The 14,330-nt window shown below is 38.8% G+C and overlaps 1 protein-coding gene across 3 annotated transcripts in view; it reads right to left on the reverse strand.

Moving 5' to 3' along the window:
- The window catches only part of DOCK8 (dedicator of cytokinesis 8), a 249,849-nt gene that overhangs the window by 45,331 nt on the left and 190,188 nt on the right, over positions 1-14,330 (reverse strand). For all 3 annotated transcript variants that reach the window (XM_024252561.3, XM_024252560.3, XM_024252563.3), the window contains 3 exons: positions 12,793-12,932; positions 5,071-5,240; positions 1,797-1,936 (listed from right to left, as the gene is read on the reverse strand). In XM_024252561.3, the coding sequence (XP_024108329.3) occupies positions 1,797-1,936; positions 5,071-5,240; positions 12,793-12,932 (450 nt within the window). The remainder of the gene's footprint in view (positions 1-1,796; positions 1,937-5,070; positions 5,241-12,792; positions 12,933-14,330) is intronic.

Genomic DNA, 14,330 nt, shown 5'->3' on the forward strand with positions numbered 1-14,330 from the left:
CAGGGGAGAAGGAAACTGGCTGGGTGCCATGAATAACCTTGCTGTTCAAGATTTAGCTTCTTTGTTACATAGTGCAAAGTATAACATAAGGGTCATGAACTGCTCAGCAAATTAATCAAATCCATGTTTGTGGAGTTCTCTGTAATGGAAGTCTAACCATAATTTATGTTTGCCTGGGGCTGGGGTGTGGGGGTTCAGGCTATTTGCGTTAATATTTTGGCCACAAGTATTCATTTTAAAGTGCTGAGCACACTCTCTGTTACTCATCTCATCAACACAAACAACAATAATGAGGCTGCACCCTTGGTTCATGCAGCGTAGCTAATATTCAGTGGAATGTACTGGTGAAATTGCAATCAGGAATTTGTGGGTATGGGAGGGAAATGTTAGTTTTGGATGGAAATAATAGAGGTTATAAAGCAACTTTAACTTCAGTTATTCTGAGTTTGTTGACAAGAATAAAGGAAATCTTGAGATACAACCTCACAAGGACTATGTTCGAACCGGTGAACTTTGGGCTTTTGAGTTTTTCCCTTAGAGGCAAATAATGTAAAAGGCGTATACCACCTCAAGCAGCTAACTTTGGTAAGATGGATATTAGAAAGGTGGAGGAGGTCATAAAACACAATATTTCTCCAACAGTAAGATCAGTGATCTCAAATCTCAAATGTCTTTTCTCTGTCTCATCTTCCTGCCTCACTGTCCCCCCAATCCTCATGGGGATGGGGCTTGCTAAGTGCTGGAAGGAAGAGAAGAAAGTCATCCAGCAAGAAGAGTTAGGTCAGGATGCTGCTTTCTCACGGGAGAAGCAAGTTAAATTCTCTGCTCATCTATACCCTACACTGAAATGTGAAAGTAAATGACATTGGAGGATGCAATGCTGTCTTCACAAGGGATAGTCAGAGCTCATCAACAGAGATGAATCCCACCTCAACTGAATCAGAGGATACATTCCCAGAGGAGCCCCTCTTTAAGCCCGCAGAGTCCATGCAAAAGGACAGAGCCAAACAACCCTCCTTAGGCTCCCTGGGGTCCTAGAAAAGCTGCACTCTTTTGCTTAAGAAGCCCTTACGCTAAGCTACCAGCCTCCTTCAGTCTTTTTTTTGGAGGCATAACACAGTATGAATTACACACACACAGACTGAACACAGCCTAAGCCTCCACCCTCAGAGAGCCTTGGTTTGATCTCCTTTGCAACGATTTCAGATTTCCCAAGTTTTCCTCTTTTCTGGTTTCTTGAACTTGAACTCAGCACCACTGGGACTGCCTGAATTTGATCTGCACATCTCTTGCTGTTGCCAGAACGCTTTCTGACTTGTGTGCACCTCAGCTGCCAGCCTCACAATGATTCTTTCCAGCAAAATGAGGCGGAAAGCATCAATGCCTGCTCTAAGCTGAGTTCTCCCATCAGAAGATGACAGAAGAGGCTGGGCACAGTGGCTTGTGCCTGTAATCCCAGCACTTTGGGAGGCTGAGGTGGGTGTACCATCTGAGGTTGGGAGTTTGAGACCAGCCTGGCCAACATGGCGAAACCCCGTCTCTACTAAAAGATACAAAAAAATTAGCCAGGTGTGGTGGTGCATGCCTGTAATCCCAGCTAATCAGGAGGCTGAGGCATGAAGAACCCGGGAGGAGGAGGTTGCAGTGAACTGAGATTGTGCCACTGCACTCCAGCCTGTGCAACAGAGTGAGACTCTGTCTCAAAAAAAAAAACACACAAAAAAACACAAAAAAACAAAACAGATGACAGAAGACACGAAATGAAAAGTCAACCAGACACATGTGCACCAACATACCAAGGAAGACAGCACTATTCCACTTGTTTTCAAATTGAAATTATTCCCTGCTATGGCCAGAGCCACATTCTGGTTAATGGCACCGGCTCCTTCTTGTTCTTCATCCGAGCCGCTGGTGCGGTATCTGCGAGTATCTGCAACTGCAATGAAAACATCGTTTGTGATGTCAAGTCAAACATGACATTTCCCTATGTCCCCTACCCAATAAGAGACTGATACTTCTTAGTCACTAAAGTCAGCACAGTAATTTTAAACCTGATGTTTAGCATTATGTATCTGCTATCAGCTATAGGAAAACACAGCAGGCTAAGAAAAGAGACAATGTCTAGCACAAGATTAGGCTAGAAGTTAATTTTTCAAATTGTGTGAACAAAAAGTTTTCAAACCTTCCATAATAGTTTCCTGTAACATAATTTTTTAAACTTTATTCTCTATTCTAATAATTGACATTATTTTAAATAATGACCAAATAGAAGAAACCTACAATTACAGAATTAAGCAAGTACCTTATATAGAATAATAAGCTATTATCACAAGTTCAGCAATAATTTGTTATATTTCAAATGTTTAAAATGAATGTCAATTTATTGTATCTATGTAATATAAACATATCCATATTTATAGATAGGTCTAGATGTATGCAAGCAAAGAAAAGGATAAACCATTTAAAAGTCTGGTTTTTAAGAATGCTACCAAGTATACAATCAAAAACTATTAATATTTCAAGCAGTTCTGGGGAAAGTGTGGTAAAACATTCACAGCTGATTGATTCACTCATGTTTTACTAAAAATTCATGTTTTTCTAGACCTGTGACATTACAGCCATCTGGGCCTTCAATTATTTAGAAAAATTTGAGTGTAAATAACATTTCTTCTACTAAAGTTGTGAAAACAAAACCCAGTTCTTATTATTTATTTAGTTGTTTGTTTATTTATTTATTTTTAGACAAAGTCTCACACTATCATCCAGGCTGGAGTGCAGGGGCGCCACCTCTGCTCACTGCAATCTCTGCCCCTCCATCCTCCTATCTCAGCCTCCTGAGTAGCTGGGATTACAGGTGTGTCACCACGCCTGGCTAACTTTTGTATTTTTAGTGGAGATAGGGTTTCGCCATGTTGGCCAGGCTGGTCTCGAACCCCCGGCCTCAAGTGATCTGTCCACCTTGGCCTCCCAAAGTGTTGGGATTACAGGGGTGAGCCACCACACCGAGCCAAAACCCAATTTTTAGAAATACTTATTAAGGCCATTGGGATTTTAAACAAATGGTTAAATAAACAGCACATGGAAATTATGCAAGACCTGATAACATTATCACAACTAACACAGAGACACATTCTTATTTCCCCTTAATTACCATAGGGTTATAGTTACAAGAAAAACCGGGAAAGATACAAACATGTGCTGTGCAAAATGCTTTTATAGAAGTTCTCTAGTTTCACCTTTATCGTAACCCTAAAAGGTAGGCATCATTATCACATTTTTACAGTTTACAGAGGAAAGGAAGGCACAGAAAAGTTGAGCCTTTCAAAGGTCACTTATATTAATAAATGGGGCTGGAATCTGAATTCAGATGCATCTTTTTGAAAGACTATATTCTTATGAGTTTATCAACCTAAAGATTCCATATTTAATAGATGTACTATGTAACCTATAACAATAAAATACTTTTCACTGTTTTCTCTCATCAGCTACACCATGATCATAAAGTTCAATGCATATACAAAGAAGTCTTTGAGGTTTAAAAGGCTTGGAGACCAAATGTTGAAAAGTTCTGATTCCGAGTCACTGATATGGAATATTCTAATTGACAAGAAAACTTTGGAGAATGTGTGCTAAAGTAGTTCCTGGCTTTGGGAACAAGCAAGCTCTTTAAATGGAACTTTTCAGAAGCTTTCCAGCAAGGATTCTCAAAATGGGCTACAAGTCACATGCCATGCTCTGCATTATGTCTGTAAACGTTAAAAACAACTCTGTTTTCAATTCCCCGCAATCAGGTGCTACTAGAGGAAGCTGCTGACCTCGTGGTGCAGCTTGCTCAGCCCTGTGTGCTGAGCTTGTTTCTATCATTTCCTTGCACTCTCGCCCCAACAGAACTCTACAAACCCTAACCCCTATCTCAACCTTTCTCTTCTGAGTTACCCCATTAGCAGTTTGCTGGAGAATTTTTTTCAAGAAAGGAGAGAATTACTTCCACAGGAATACTTGCTGCTTTTCATTTTATGATTTGTATGAATTAAAGACTATAGGTGTTTGGTCCCATTTTCATGAACTAAATACTTGTCACTGTAATAATATTATAAATAATTTAGTCACACATGACACTTTCCATTTGGAGGAGGTGGGAAAACCTGGATGGTTCCAAGATTTCAAGGATGACTGCCTATAAAGAGGCTGGCTCAGGGAAGCATTCCCCAGATCCCAGCACCCTTCAGCTGCCAAGAGAGAAGCATGGACATTTCCAAAACTTCCCTTGAGCTGGAGGAAAAGCAAGAACTACTCTGATGGGATAGGAATTTTGTGTGTGTGTGTGCACGCGCGCACACGTGCGCACACACGTACGCTATGGAGAGGGTAGGCCAATGGACTGCCTTTCTCAGGTCAACATAAGAAGTTCTTCTATTTGGGAGGATTTTTTTTTTCCTCTACATTCCTTAATCCACAATGTAATTTGTAAATAGATTCAGGGGTTTCACAAAACCCCTTTAAGACAACTTATCCTTTCCTCTTGTTGCTAATATAGACATATTAACCTCAAAATTAGCCACTTAGTGCCAAGGGCAATATTTCTCTGCTATGATAGAATTTTCTAATATTGACATATGCCACGATTTTTTTTTTTTGCATGGAACAATTATTTGGGTTCATTTGAGACTGCTTTTTGCTTACGTATTCATAAAAGAAAAGGGAAGGAACACCTTTATTTCAAGGTGTTAGAGCATGATCTCCAAAGGGAGTAATCTTGTTATTATTTCATCCTTTGTGGTGTATGGTTTATAAAGTTCATCCCATACTAGCAGATCAATGAATGAATAAATGAATGAACGAAGAAACAAGTAAATAATTTCTAAACAAAAAACACATATGAGGCTATGTGCCTTTTTTTTTTTTTTTTAACTGATTGGGGCCTGTGTTAAAGAGGTTTGGAGACCATTTTTGTGAGGAATTGCTCATATGAACATATCAGCACTGGAACAAATGACAGAGATCTCATTCGGATGGGGCATTTGGCAGGGGCGCCCATCAATCCAAGAAAGAAAACAGAAGGGCCATTACCTGTAAAGTCACAGAGCTGTGGCAAAGCATCCAAAATGATGCCAACTAAAGGCAGGTAAAGGGTAGCGATTTTGACCTTCACCTCTGGTTTGACACAGCGTGGGTCCAGGTCGTGAGAACTTAGCAGGCTGTGGATGGCACTGACAGCTTTCCTTTGTACTTTGCTGATTCTGTTGGCACAACACAGCAATCAAGAGGTTATGGTGAAAGGAAATTGACTAAAGAGCTCTTAAACAGTCAAGAGTGATCAAAATGCTCCTAAGCAATGAGGTGACTGTGAAAACCAAGCAACACAGGATAGAACTATATAGAATCCAGAAATAGACTGCCTGTGTTCTAACCCTGGGTCTGCTGTTTAGTATGATGTTTTCAAGTTTATCATATTGTAGCATCAGTACTTCATTCCTTTTTATTGCTAAATAATATTCCATTGGTGAATTTTATACATTCATCAACTGATAAACATTTGGATTGTTTCTGCTTTTGAGCTATTGTGAGTCATGAATGCTGCTATGAATATCTGTGTACAAGTTTTAAGTTTTACTTTTCTTGGGTACATACCTCAGAGTACATTTGCTGGCTTGTATGGTAACTGTCTGTTTAGCTTTTTTTTTTTTTTTTGAGACGGAGTTGTTCAGGCTGGAGTGCAATGACACGATCTCAGCTCACTGCAACCTCCCCCTCCTGGGTTCAAGCAATTCTTATGACTCAGCCTCCCAAGTAGTGGTGACTACAGGCACCTGCCACCACACCTGGCTAATTTTTGTATTTTTAGTAGAGACAGGGTTTCACCATCTTGGCCAGGCTGGTCTCGAACTCCTGGCCTCAAATGATCTGCCTACCTCAGCCTCCCAAAGTGCTGAGATTATAGGCATGAGCCACCGTGCGCCCAGCCTCTGTTTAACTTTTCGAGGAATCAGCAAGTTGTTTTCAACAGTGGCTGCACAATTTTACATTCCCACCAGCAGTGTCTGAAGACTCCATTTTATTCTTGCCAACACTTTATTACCTTTTTTATTATATCCATCTTTGTGGGTATCAAGTGGTATTTAATTGTGATTTTAATATGCATTTCCCTGATGGCTAATGATGCTGAACATCTTCATGGTCTTATGGCTGTATCTTCTTTGGAGAAATGTCTATTCTGATCTTTTGCCTTTTAAAAAACTGAGTTATTTGTCTTTTTATTACTGAGTTGTAAGATTTTAAAATATATATTCCAGATACAAGTCCCCTATTAGGTTTTTGATTTGCAAATATTTTCTCCCATTTTGTGGGTTTCCTTTTCATTTTTTTGATGGTGTCCTATAAATCACAAAAGTTTTAATTTTACTGAAGTCCAGTTATCTATTTTTTTCTTGTTACTCATAATTTTGAGTGTGTCATATTTAAGAAACCATTGCCTTTTCTAAGTCTATGATGATTACCTCTATAATTTTATGTAACAATTTTATAGTTTTACCTCTTACATTTAGGTCTTTGATCTATTTGAGTTAATTTTTGTATATAGTGTAATATAGGGTCCAACTTCATTCTTTTCAATGTGGATACTCAGTTGTCCCAACACCATTTATTGAAAATTCTATTTTCCCCCATTGAATTGTTTTGGCACTCTTGTCAAAAGTCAATTGACTATAAATATGAAGATTTATTTTTGGACTCTTAACTCAGTTTCATTGATCTATATGTCTATCATATGTCAGAATCCCATAGTCTTGACTACTTTTGCTTTGTAGTAAGTTTTGAAATTGGGAAGTGTGAGTCCTCCAATTTTGTTCTTGTTTTTCAAGGTTGTTTTGGCTATACTGGGTCCCTTGAATTTCCACACGAATTTTAGGATCAGTTTGCTAATTTCTGCCCAAAAAAAAAAAAAAAAAAAAAAAAAAAAAAAAAAAAAAAAAGCAAGCTAGAATTCTGAGAAGAACTGCATTTAATCTATGGGTCAATTTGGGGAGTATTGCTATTTTAATAATATTAAGTCTTCTGATTCATGAACATATGATATCCTCCATTTATTTATATCTTTATTTCTTTCAACACTGTTTTGTCATTTTTAGTGTATTTCTTTTGTTACATTTATTCCTAAATATTTTTTCTTTGTGATGCTATTTTATATGAAATTGTTTTCTTAATTTCATTTTCAGATTGCTCATCATAAGTGTATAGAAACACAATTGATTCTTATATGTTGATCTTATACCATGCAACACTGCTGAATTCATTTATTAGTTGTAATGGAGTTTTTTGTGGATTCCTTATGGTTTTCTATAAACAAGATTATGCCACCTATGAATAGAGATAGTTTTACTTCTTTTCCAATTTAAATGCTTTCTTTTCTTTTCTTTTTTTTTTTTTTTTTTTTTTTTTTTGGAGACAGGGTCCTACTCTGTGGCCCAGGCTGGAGTGCAATGGCGTGATCTCAGCTCACTACAACCTCCGCTTTCTGGGATCAAGCAATTCTCCAGCCTCAACCTCCCAAGTAGCTGCGACTACAAGCACAAGCCACCAATGCCCAGCTAATTTTTGTATTTCTTGTAGAGATGGGGTTTTGCCATGTTGCTCAGGCTGTTCTCAGTCTCCTGGGCTCAAAGCGATCTGTCCACTTCGGCCTCCCAAAGTGCTGGGATTACGGGCGTGAGCCACCATGCCCGGCCTAGATGTCTTTCGTTTTATTTTTTTGCCTAATTGCCCTAGATAGAACTCCTAATATGTTGAATAGAAGTGGCAAGGATAGACATTTTTGTCTTGTTCCTAATCTTAGGGATAAAGCACTCAGTTTTTCACTAATTAGTGTCACATTAGCTGTGGATTTTTCATAGAGGCCCTTAAGTCAAGTTGAGGAAGTTCTCTTATTTCCTAAAAGGTTTGTTGAGTGTTTTTATCAGGAAGGGTTATTAGATTTTATTAAATGCTTTTCTTTGCATCTACTAAGATGACTGTATGGGTTTTGTCCTTTATTTTATTAATATGGTACAACAATTGATTTTCAGATATGAAGCCTATCTTGCATTCCTGAGATAAATCCTACTTAGCCATGGTGTATAATCCTTTTTATATGCTGCTGGATTCAGTTTGCTAGTGTTTGTTGAGGGTCTTACATCTATATTCATCAGATACTGGCCTGTAGTTTTCTCATGACGTCTTTGTCTGGTTTAGTACAGGGTAATGCTAGCTTCATAGAACAAGTTGGGAAGTATTCCACCTCTTCTATTCCTTGGAAGAGAAGACTAGAAGTTGGTAAAAAATTAGAATTAATTCTTTTAAAAATATTTGGTAGAATTCATCAGTAAAGCCCCCCAGGTTTGTGCTTTTATTGTGGGAAGTTTTAAATTTTAAAATTTATTATTATTATTATTATTATTATTATTATTATTATTTGTGATGGAGTTTTGCTCTTGTTGCCCAGGCTGGAATGCATTGGCATAATCTTGGCTCACTGCAACCTCTGCCTTCCAGTCTCAAATGATTCTTCTGCCTCAGCCTCCCGAGTAGATGGGATTACAGGTTCCTGCCACCACACCCAGCTAATTTTTGTATTTTTAGTAGAGACGGGGTTTCATCACCTTGGCCAGGCTGGTCTTGAACTCTTTACCTCAGGTGATCCACTCGCCTTGGCTTCTCAAAGTGCTGGGATTACAGGTATGAGTCACTGCGCCCAGCCTAAATTTTTAATTTGTGTGGGTACATAGTAGGTGTATGTGGGAAGTTTGATTACTAACTCAATCTCTTTACTTCTGTAGGTCTATTTGGATTTTCTATATCTTCTCGGAGTCAATTTTAGTACTTTGTACCTTTTAAGGAATTTATCCATTTAATCTAGGTTATCAATTTGATGGCTTTCAATTGTTCATCGTATTCTTTTATAATCCTTTTTACTTCTGTAAGGTCTGTTATGATATGATTGTGTTGAATCTTTCAATTATGATTTTAGTAATTGAGTCTTCTTCTTTTTTCTTGGTCAGTTCAGCTAACGATTGGTGAATTTTGTTGCTCTTTTCAAATAACAAGCTTTTCATCTTGAGGATTTCCGTGATTGTTTTTCTATTCTTTATTTCATTTATTTTGGCTATCACCTTTGTTATTCCCTGCCATCTTCCTGCTTTGAATTGTTTGCTCTTCTTTTCCTAGCTCAGAGTATATTCTTTTGACATTTTGTTAAGACCATGTAAACATATTTATTAAACTATTCAAGAACAGTATATTAAAATAAAAAATAGGCTGTATTTATACCCCCAAAGAAATGAGTTCTAACATCCACCCAAAACCATGCACAGGCATGTTCACGGCAGCTGTTTTCATAATACCCAATACCCACAAACAGAAAGCAGCCCAAATGTCAATTTACAGAAGAGAAATTATAGTAGACAAAGGAATATGACATACAGTTGAAAAAAAATGAATATTGACACATGCGACCACACTGAAGGATGTCACAGTCGCAACATTCAGCAAAAGACTATGAAATTCAATAACAGGCAATATTAATTTCTGATAATGAGTCAGAATAGTGGTTACTTGAGGGGGGCCTGTAACTGAGAGAATGGAATATTATATTTTTTATCTGACTGGTGGTTACTCAAATATATTCACAGGAAATATTAATTGCACTTTACACTTAGGATTCAGGTCCTTTATATAAATTATACTATATAAAAAGTAAATAAAATATATAGTGGAGTATCTGGAACCTAGTCATAGATGTTCAATTTTAAAAATATACATTTTGCTGCAATAAACATACGTGTGCATGTGTCTCTATAGCAGCATGATTTATAATCCTTTTATTGCAGCACTATTCACAATAGCAAAGACTTGGAACCAACCCAAATGTCCATCAATGATAGACTGGATTAAGAAAATGTGGCACATATACACCATGGAATACTATGCAGCCATAAAAAACGATGAGTTCATGTCCTTTGTAGGGACATGGATGAAGCTGAAAACCATCATTCTCAGCAAACTATCACAAGGACAAAAAACCAAACACTGCATGTTCTTACTCATAGGTGGGAACTGAACAAAGAACACTTGGACACAGGGTGGGGAACATCACACACCAGGACCTGTCGTGGGGTGGTGGGTGGTGGGAGAGATAGCATTAGGAGATATACCTAATGTAAATGACGAGTTAATGGGTACAGCACACCAACATGGCACATGCATACATGTGTAACAAACCTGCACATTGTATACATGTACCCTAGAACTTAAAGTATAATAATAATAAAAAAAGAATCCAGATTTAAAAAATATATATATATATTTTTCTTTCAAACAAAATAAGGCTACATCAGAATTCAACGTTATATAGAAAATATTAACCAAAAATTTAAATGACAGACTCTTGCACTGCGGCTAAAGTAAGATAATTGTAAATTGCATTTCAAAAATTGTTCTTGTTCTTAGTCTGTGGTTCCGGGAATGGGTTGTGTTTTGAATTAGGCATTGCAATTTTCTAGCTTAACACAAAGATGATAGACAATTTCTAAATGCTTGAAAAACACTGTGGATTTAATGATACATAGACATTTGTGGATATACCCAGGTGTCAGAGATCTAAGGGAAACCCAGTGGAAACTGGAGCTGTGGCTCCCTAGGGGTTCAGGTACTGAGATGTGTCCTTCTGGCCCTTGCCCCATGGATGTACAGGTGTTGGCAAGTCTACCAACTGTCTTGGAAGCAAAAGAAAAAAAAAAAAGAAGTGCTGATCAATAGGAAGCATTGTTGAAGCATGACATTTTTCTGAGGTTTTAGCTTACATGATGAAGTTGTGACAGAATATCTAATGACTTTCCAGGAGAGTAACTGACAACCCAGCAATCAGGGATTATTGTGTTGCCAAAGGAGTTACACTGTTAATTACTCTCTTGGGGGAGAAAGGGTACTCTGTGTGTGTGTGTGTGTGTGTGTGTGTGTGTGTGTGTTTGAAGAATGTATCTACCTGATTAAAAATAATTACATGATTATCTCTGAATATACTTTACCTTGTTGCTAGTAATATAACAGCAACAATTTTACAAGGAATCCAGAACAGAATGTCATGGCTGTTTCCAGCTAGAATGAAAACAGAAAATAGAAACTACGCTATTGTAAATACTAAAGATTGTTTCTAGAAATCACTTAAAGTACTGCTATTAAAGGACAACTAAGAAAATGTATGTACATGTTTGTGCATGAAGGCAATTTTCTTTGTGTTCAAACTTTCTTCTCAGTATCTTACTTATTAGCATAAGTGTTCGGTGCACTTTTTGTTGCTGTGGAAATTTATGTTAGTTGTAGGGTAGAACATTCTACTGAGATAATTAGGAGAAATTTAGTTAGAGTTGAGAAGAGAAGATAGAACTGAAGCCATGGAAAGTGAAGTTCTCAAAGGATATACTCAGGCCAGGTTATCTGGAAGGAGGCAGAATTGAGAGCTAAAAGCATGAGATTCCCCACACTATCCTGCCAGGAGACACAGACATACAGTCACTTAAGTGGTGTCAGCATGGGTACATCACTTGGGATGCATGTGACTGTTGCAGTTGCACAAACTTGATGTGCTCCTGTATTTGTTTCATGCAGGAACCTCCTGTTTCCTTCACTTAATTGTAAGCACTTTGAGAGAACTTGAGAAATTCCATTTAGACAAAAATCCATCCATAACATACAGCAATGCTACCATTAATTAGCAAACATTATTCTGGAAACTTCTTTAGCATAGGAGTCATGGGAACAGGTTCCCTGTGCAGGGAGATGGTTTGGTATAGGAGAGTGGGTCCTGGGAAGGGACTGGGAAGACCATGGCTTTAGATTTCATTCTCTGTTATGGAATAGTGGGCAAGTTCCTGCAATTCTGTATGCCTAATCTAAACACCAGAAGTGTTGAATCTCAACTACTTTGCAATCCTAATCATCTTTGAATCTGAGTCCCTGGATGGTGAGCTCTCGAGGGGCAGGGAATTTTGTCTGTTTTGTGCACTGATATATCTCTGATGTACTCTAACACCTAACTGTATCTGTCCCATGGAAGGCATTCAATAATTGTTGAATGGAATGAATAATATTTTAGAAGGCATTATCTTTTTCAGTCCAATCAGGTAGGCTGTGGGTTTCTGATTCCGTGAGCTAATGGAGCATAGGGAGAGAAGGAAAGAAGGGGGTGGTCTACCTCTCTCTGTCTGTTGACTTCTAGGCTAGATACTGCCACATGTCCCTGAGTAATCAGATAGATAAGAGGTAAAAGGATTCAGAAGCCCTGGATGTGTGGCGTCTCTTGGCCTGAGAAGCACTGTCTGCAAGAAACCTAATCTGGGCACGGGGCAGCTGCCTTCTCAGCAGCCATTATTTCCTTCATCAGCATTGAACCAAGTGACATCTCGTGGTTGTCTCTGCATGCTATCCCCTTTGTTAAAAATGGCTTTGTTCCTAGGGAGTTCACTAATCAAAGCATCCTTGGGAAACCTGCTATAGCAGAACTGGTAAATTCCACTCAAATAGTTGACCAAGAAAAGTCATTTTGTAGTTCTTATCCATCCCTTGTGCCTTTCTACACAAGAAAGGCCTTTCTTGTGCCTTGTGCCTATGGGTACCATTTTCTCAAGACAGATGTTTCTACTCCTCAGAACTGGTCGACTACAGTAGAGTTTTTTACCAAGTGTGAGAAGCTAGACTGCAAATTTTATTAAAGAACATCTGTTTTTTTGGCTTCATCTTCCATTTTAAATGCTAGAAACATACCCTTCCCCTTCGGCATCCAGGGCAGCAGCCAGTTCTGTGAAGAGGAGCCCGGTGAGGAAGTGCTGCTGGCGGTACTCGGAAGTCAGATCGAACATGCTGGCGATCTTCTGGTCCTGGAAACTGGAGCAGGAGCTTGAGTTCTACAGAAACGTAAGGAGCCATTTTATGAGCCACAAGAACTGGAATGAAAATAGTGATGGCTAGTGTTTACTGAGTCCTTGCCCCAGCCAGGCTTCGTGAACCCTCCCTAGTGAGGTAGGTACTGCTGGTGCCAGATAAGGCAGATAAGGAAACTGAGGCACAGAGTGGTTACTGTGCTTTCCCATACCCACAGAGAGAAGACTGCCCAGCGGGAAAGATGAAAATAAAGCACCTTGGGTCTGTTGAAAAATGAATGACACTCCCTTCCCCATCTGAAATCAAAAGCTGAAGATAAAAATCCTAGGATAAAATTTGGACAGAGAAATAAGAACCTCACCCAGTGCTGTGGCTGGGAGCAGGCAATTCCTCTATAACCAAATGCCCCCTTTGTTTAAGGCCCTGCTTACTCAGGTATCTTCTTTTTATTTTTTTTATTTTTTATTTTTTTGAAAGACAGAGTCTCACTCTGTCACCCAGGCTGAGTGCAGTGGTATGGTCTCAGCTCACTGCAACCTCCGTCTCCCGGGTTCAAGCAATTCTCATGCCTCAGCGTCCCAAGTAGCTGGGATTACAGCTACTTGACGCATTTTTGTATTTTTAGTAGATATGAGTCTTCATCATGCTGGTCAGGCTGGTAACTCCTGGCCTCAAGTGATCCACTCCCTTTGGCCTCCGAAGATGCTGGGATTACACATGTGAGCCACCGTGCCTGGCCTCAGCTACGCTTCTGAATTTGGCTTAAGTATATTGTCAGACTTTTGCTGGCCTGGAACTACAAGTGATGTCAGGGAGGGAAGTATTAGATTTACCGGTCCTCAGTAATTCCTGTCCTGTATTTGTATCCTGGGAGCACACTTTATATTTCATTAAGAGCATCTAAAGTGTCTTTAGAAATCCTTCATGGTTTTGTGAGCCTGGCCCCTGGGTTTGGCCACTCCCTGGGGCAGTCAGAAGGGGAAGGTGGGAAAGAACCTAGGGCAAGCTTAGTCCAGGGAAGTTTTAGGAGTTAAGCTGCTGGGCAGGATGGAGCAAGAAGTTTATACATTTTGAATTGCTGCTTGTGAGTCAGATCTTTCCCTGTTCACAGTAAGATGGTCATGTAGCTAATATCTGGATCATGAAATATGGCTAAGATTTTTTTTTTCAATTAGTAAGACAAGCCTTCACTTTTGTACTAGTATCAAGGAATATGCAACAGAAATATAGCCTAATAATGAGAAATTTTGCCTGATGCTCTGAGCTACTGATGTGTTCCCTATAATGGAATGTGACTATCAAACAGCATGTTCTTAAAGTTATTCCAGAGTAACATTTCAAAAAATGTATGAAGTGGGGTGGGGTTTCCATGTTAAATCATTTGGGGAATCACTGCTTATCATGCATACCGCCTCCCATTT

This window comes from Pongo abelii, chromosome 13 (genome assembly GCF_028885655.2).
Source record: "Pongo abelii isolate AG06213 chromosome 13, NHGRI_mPonAbe1-v2.0_pri, whole genome shotgun sequence".
Lineage (NCBI taxonomy): Eukaryota > Metazoa > Chordata > Mammalia > Primates > Hominidae > Pongo > Pongo abelii.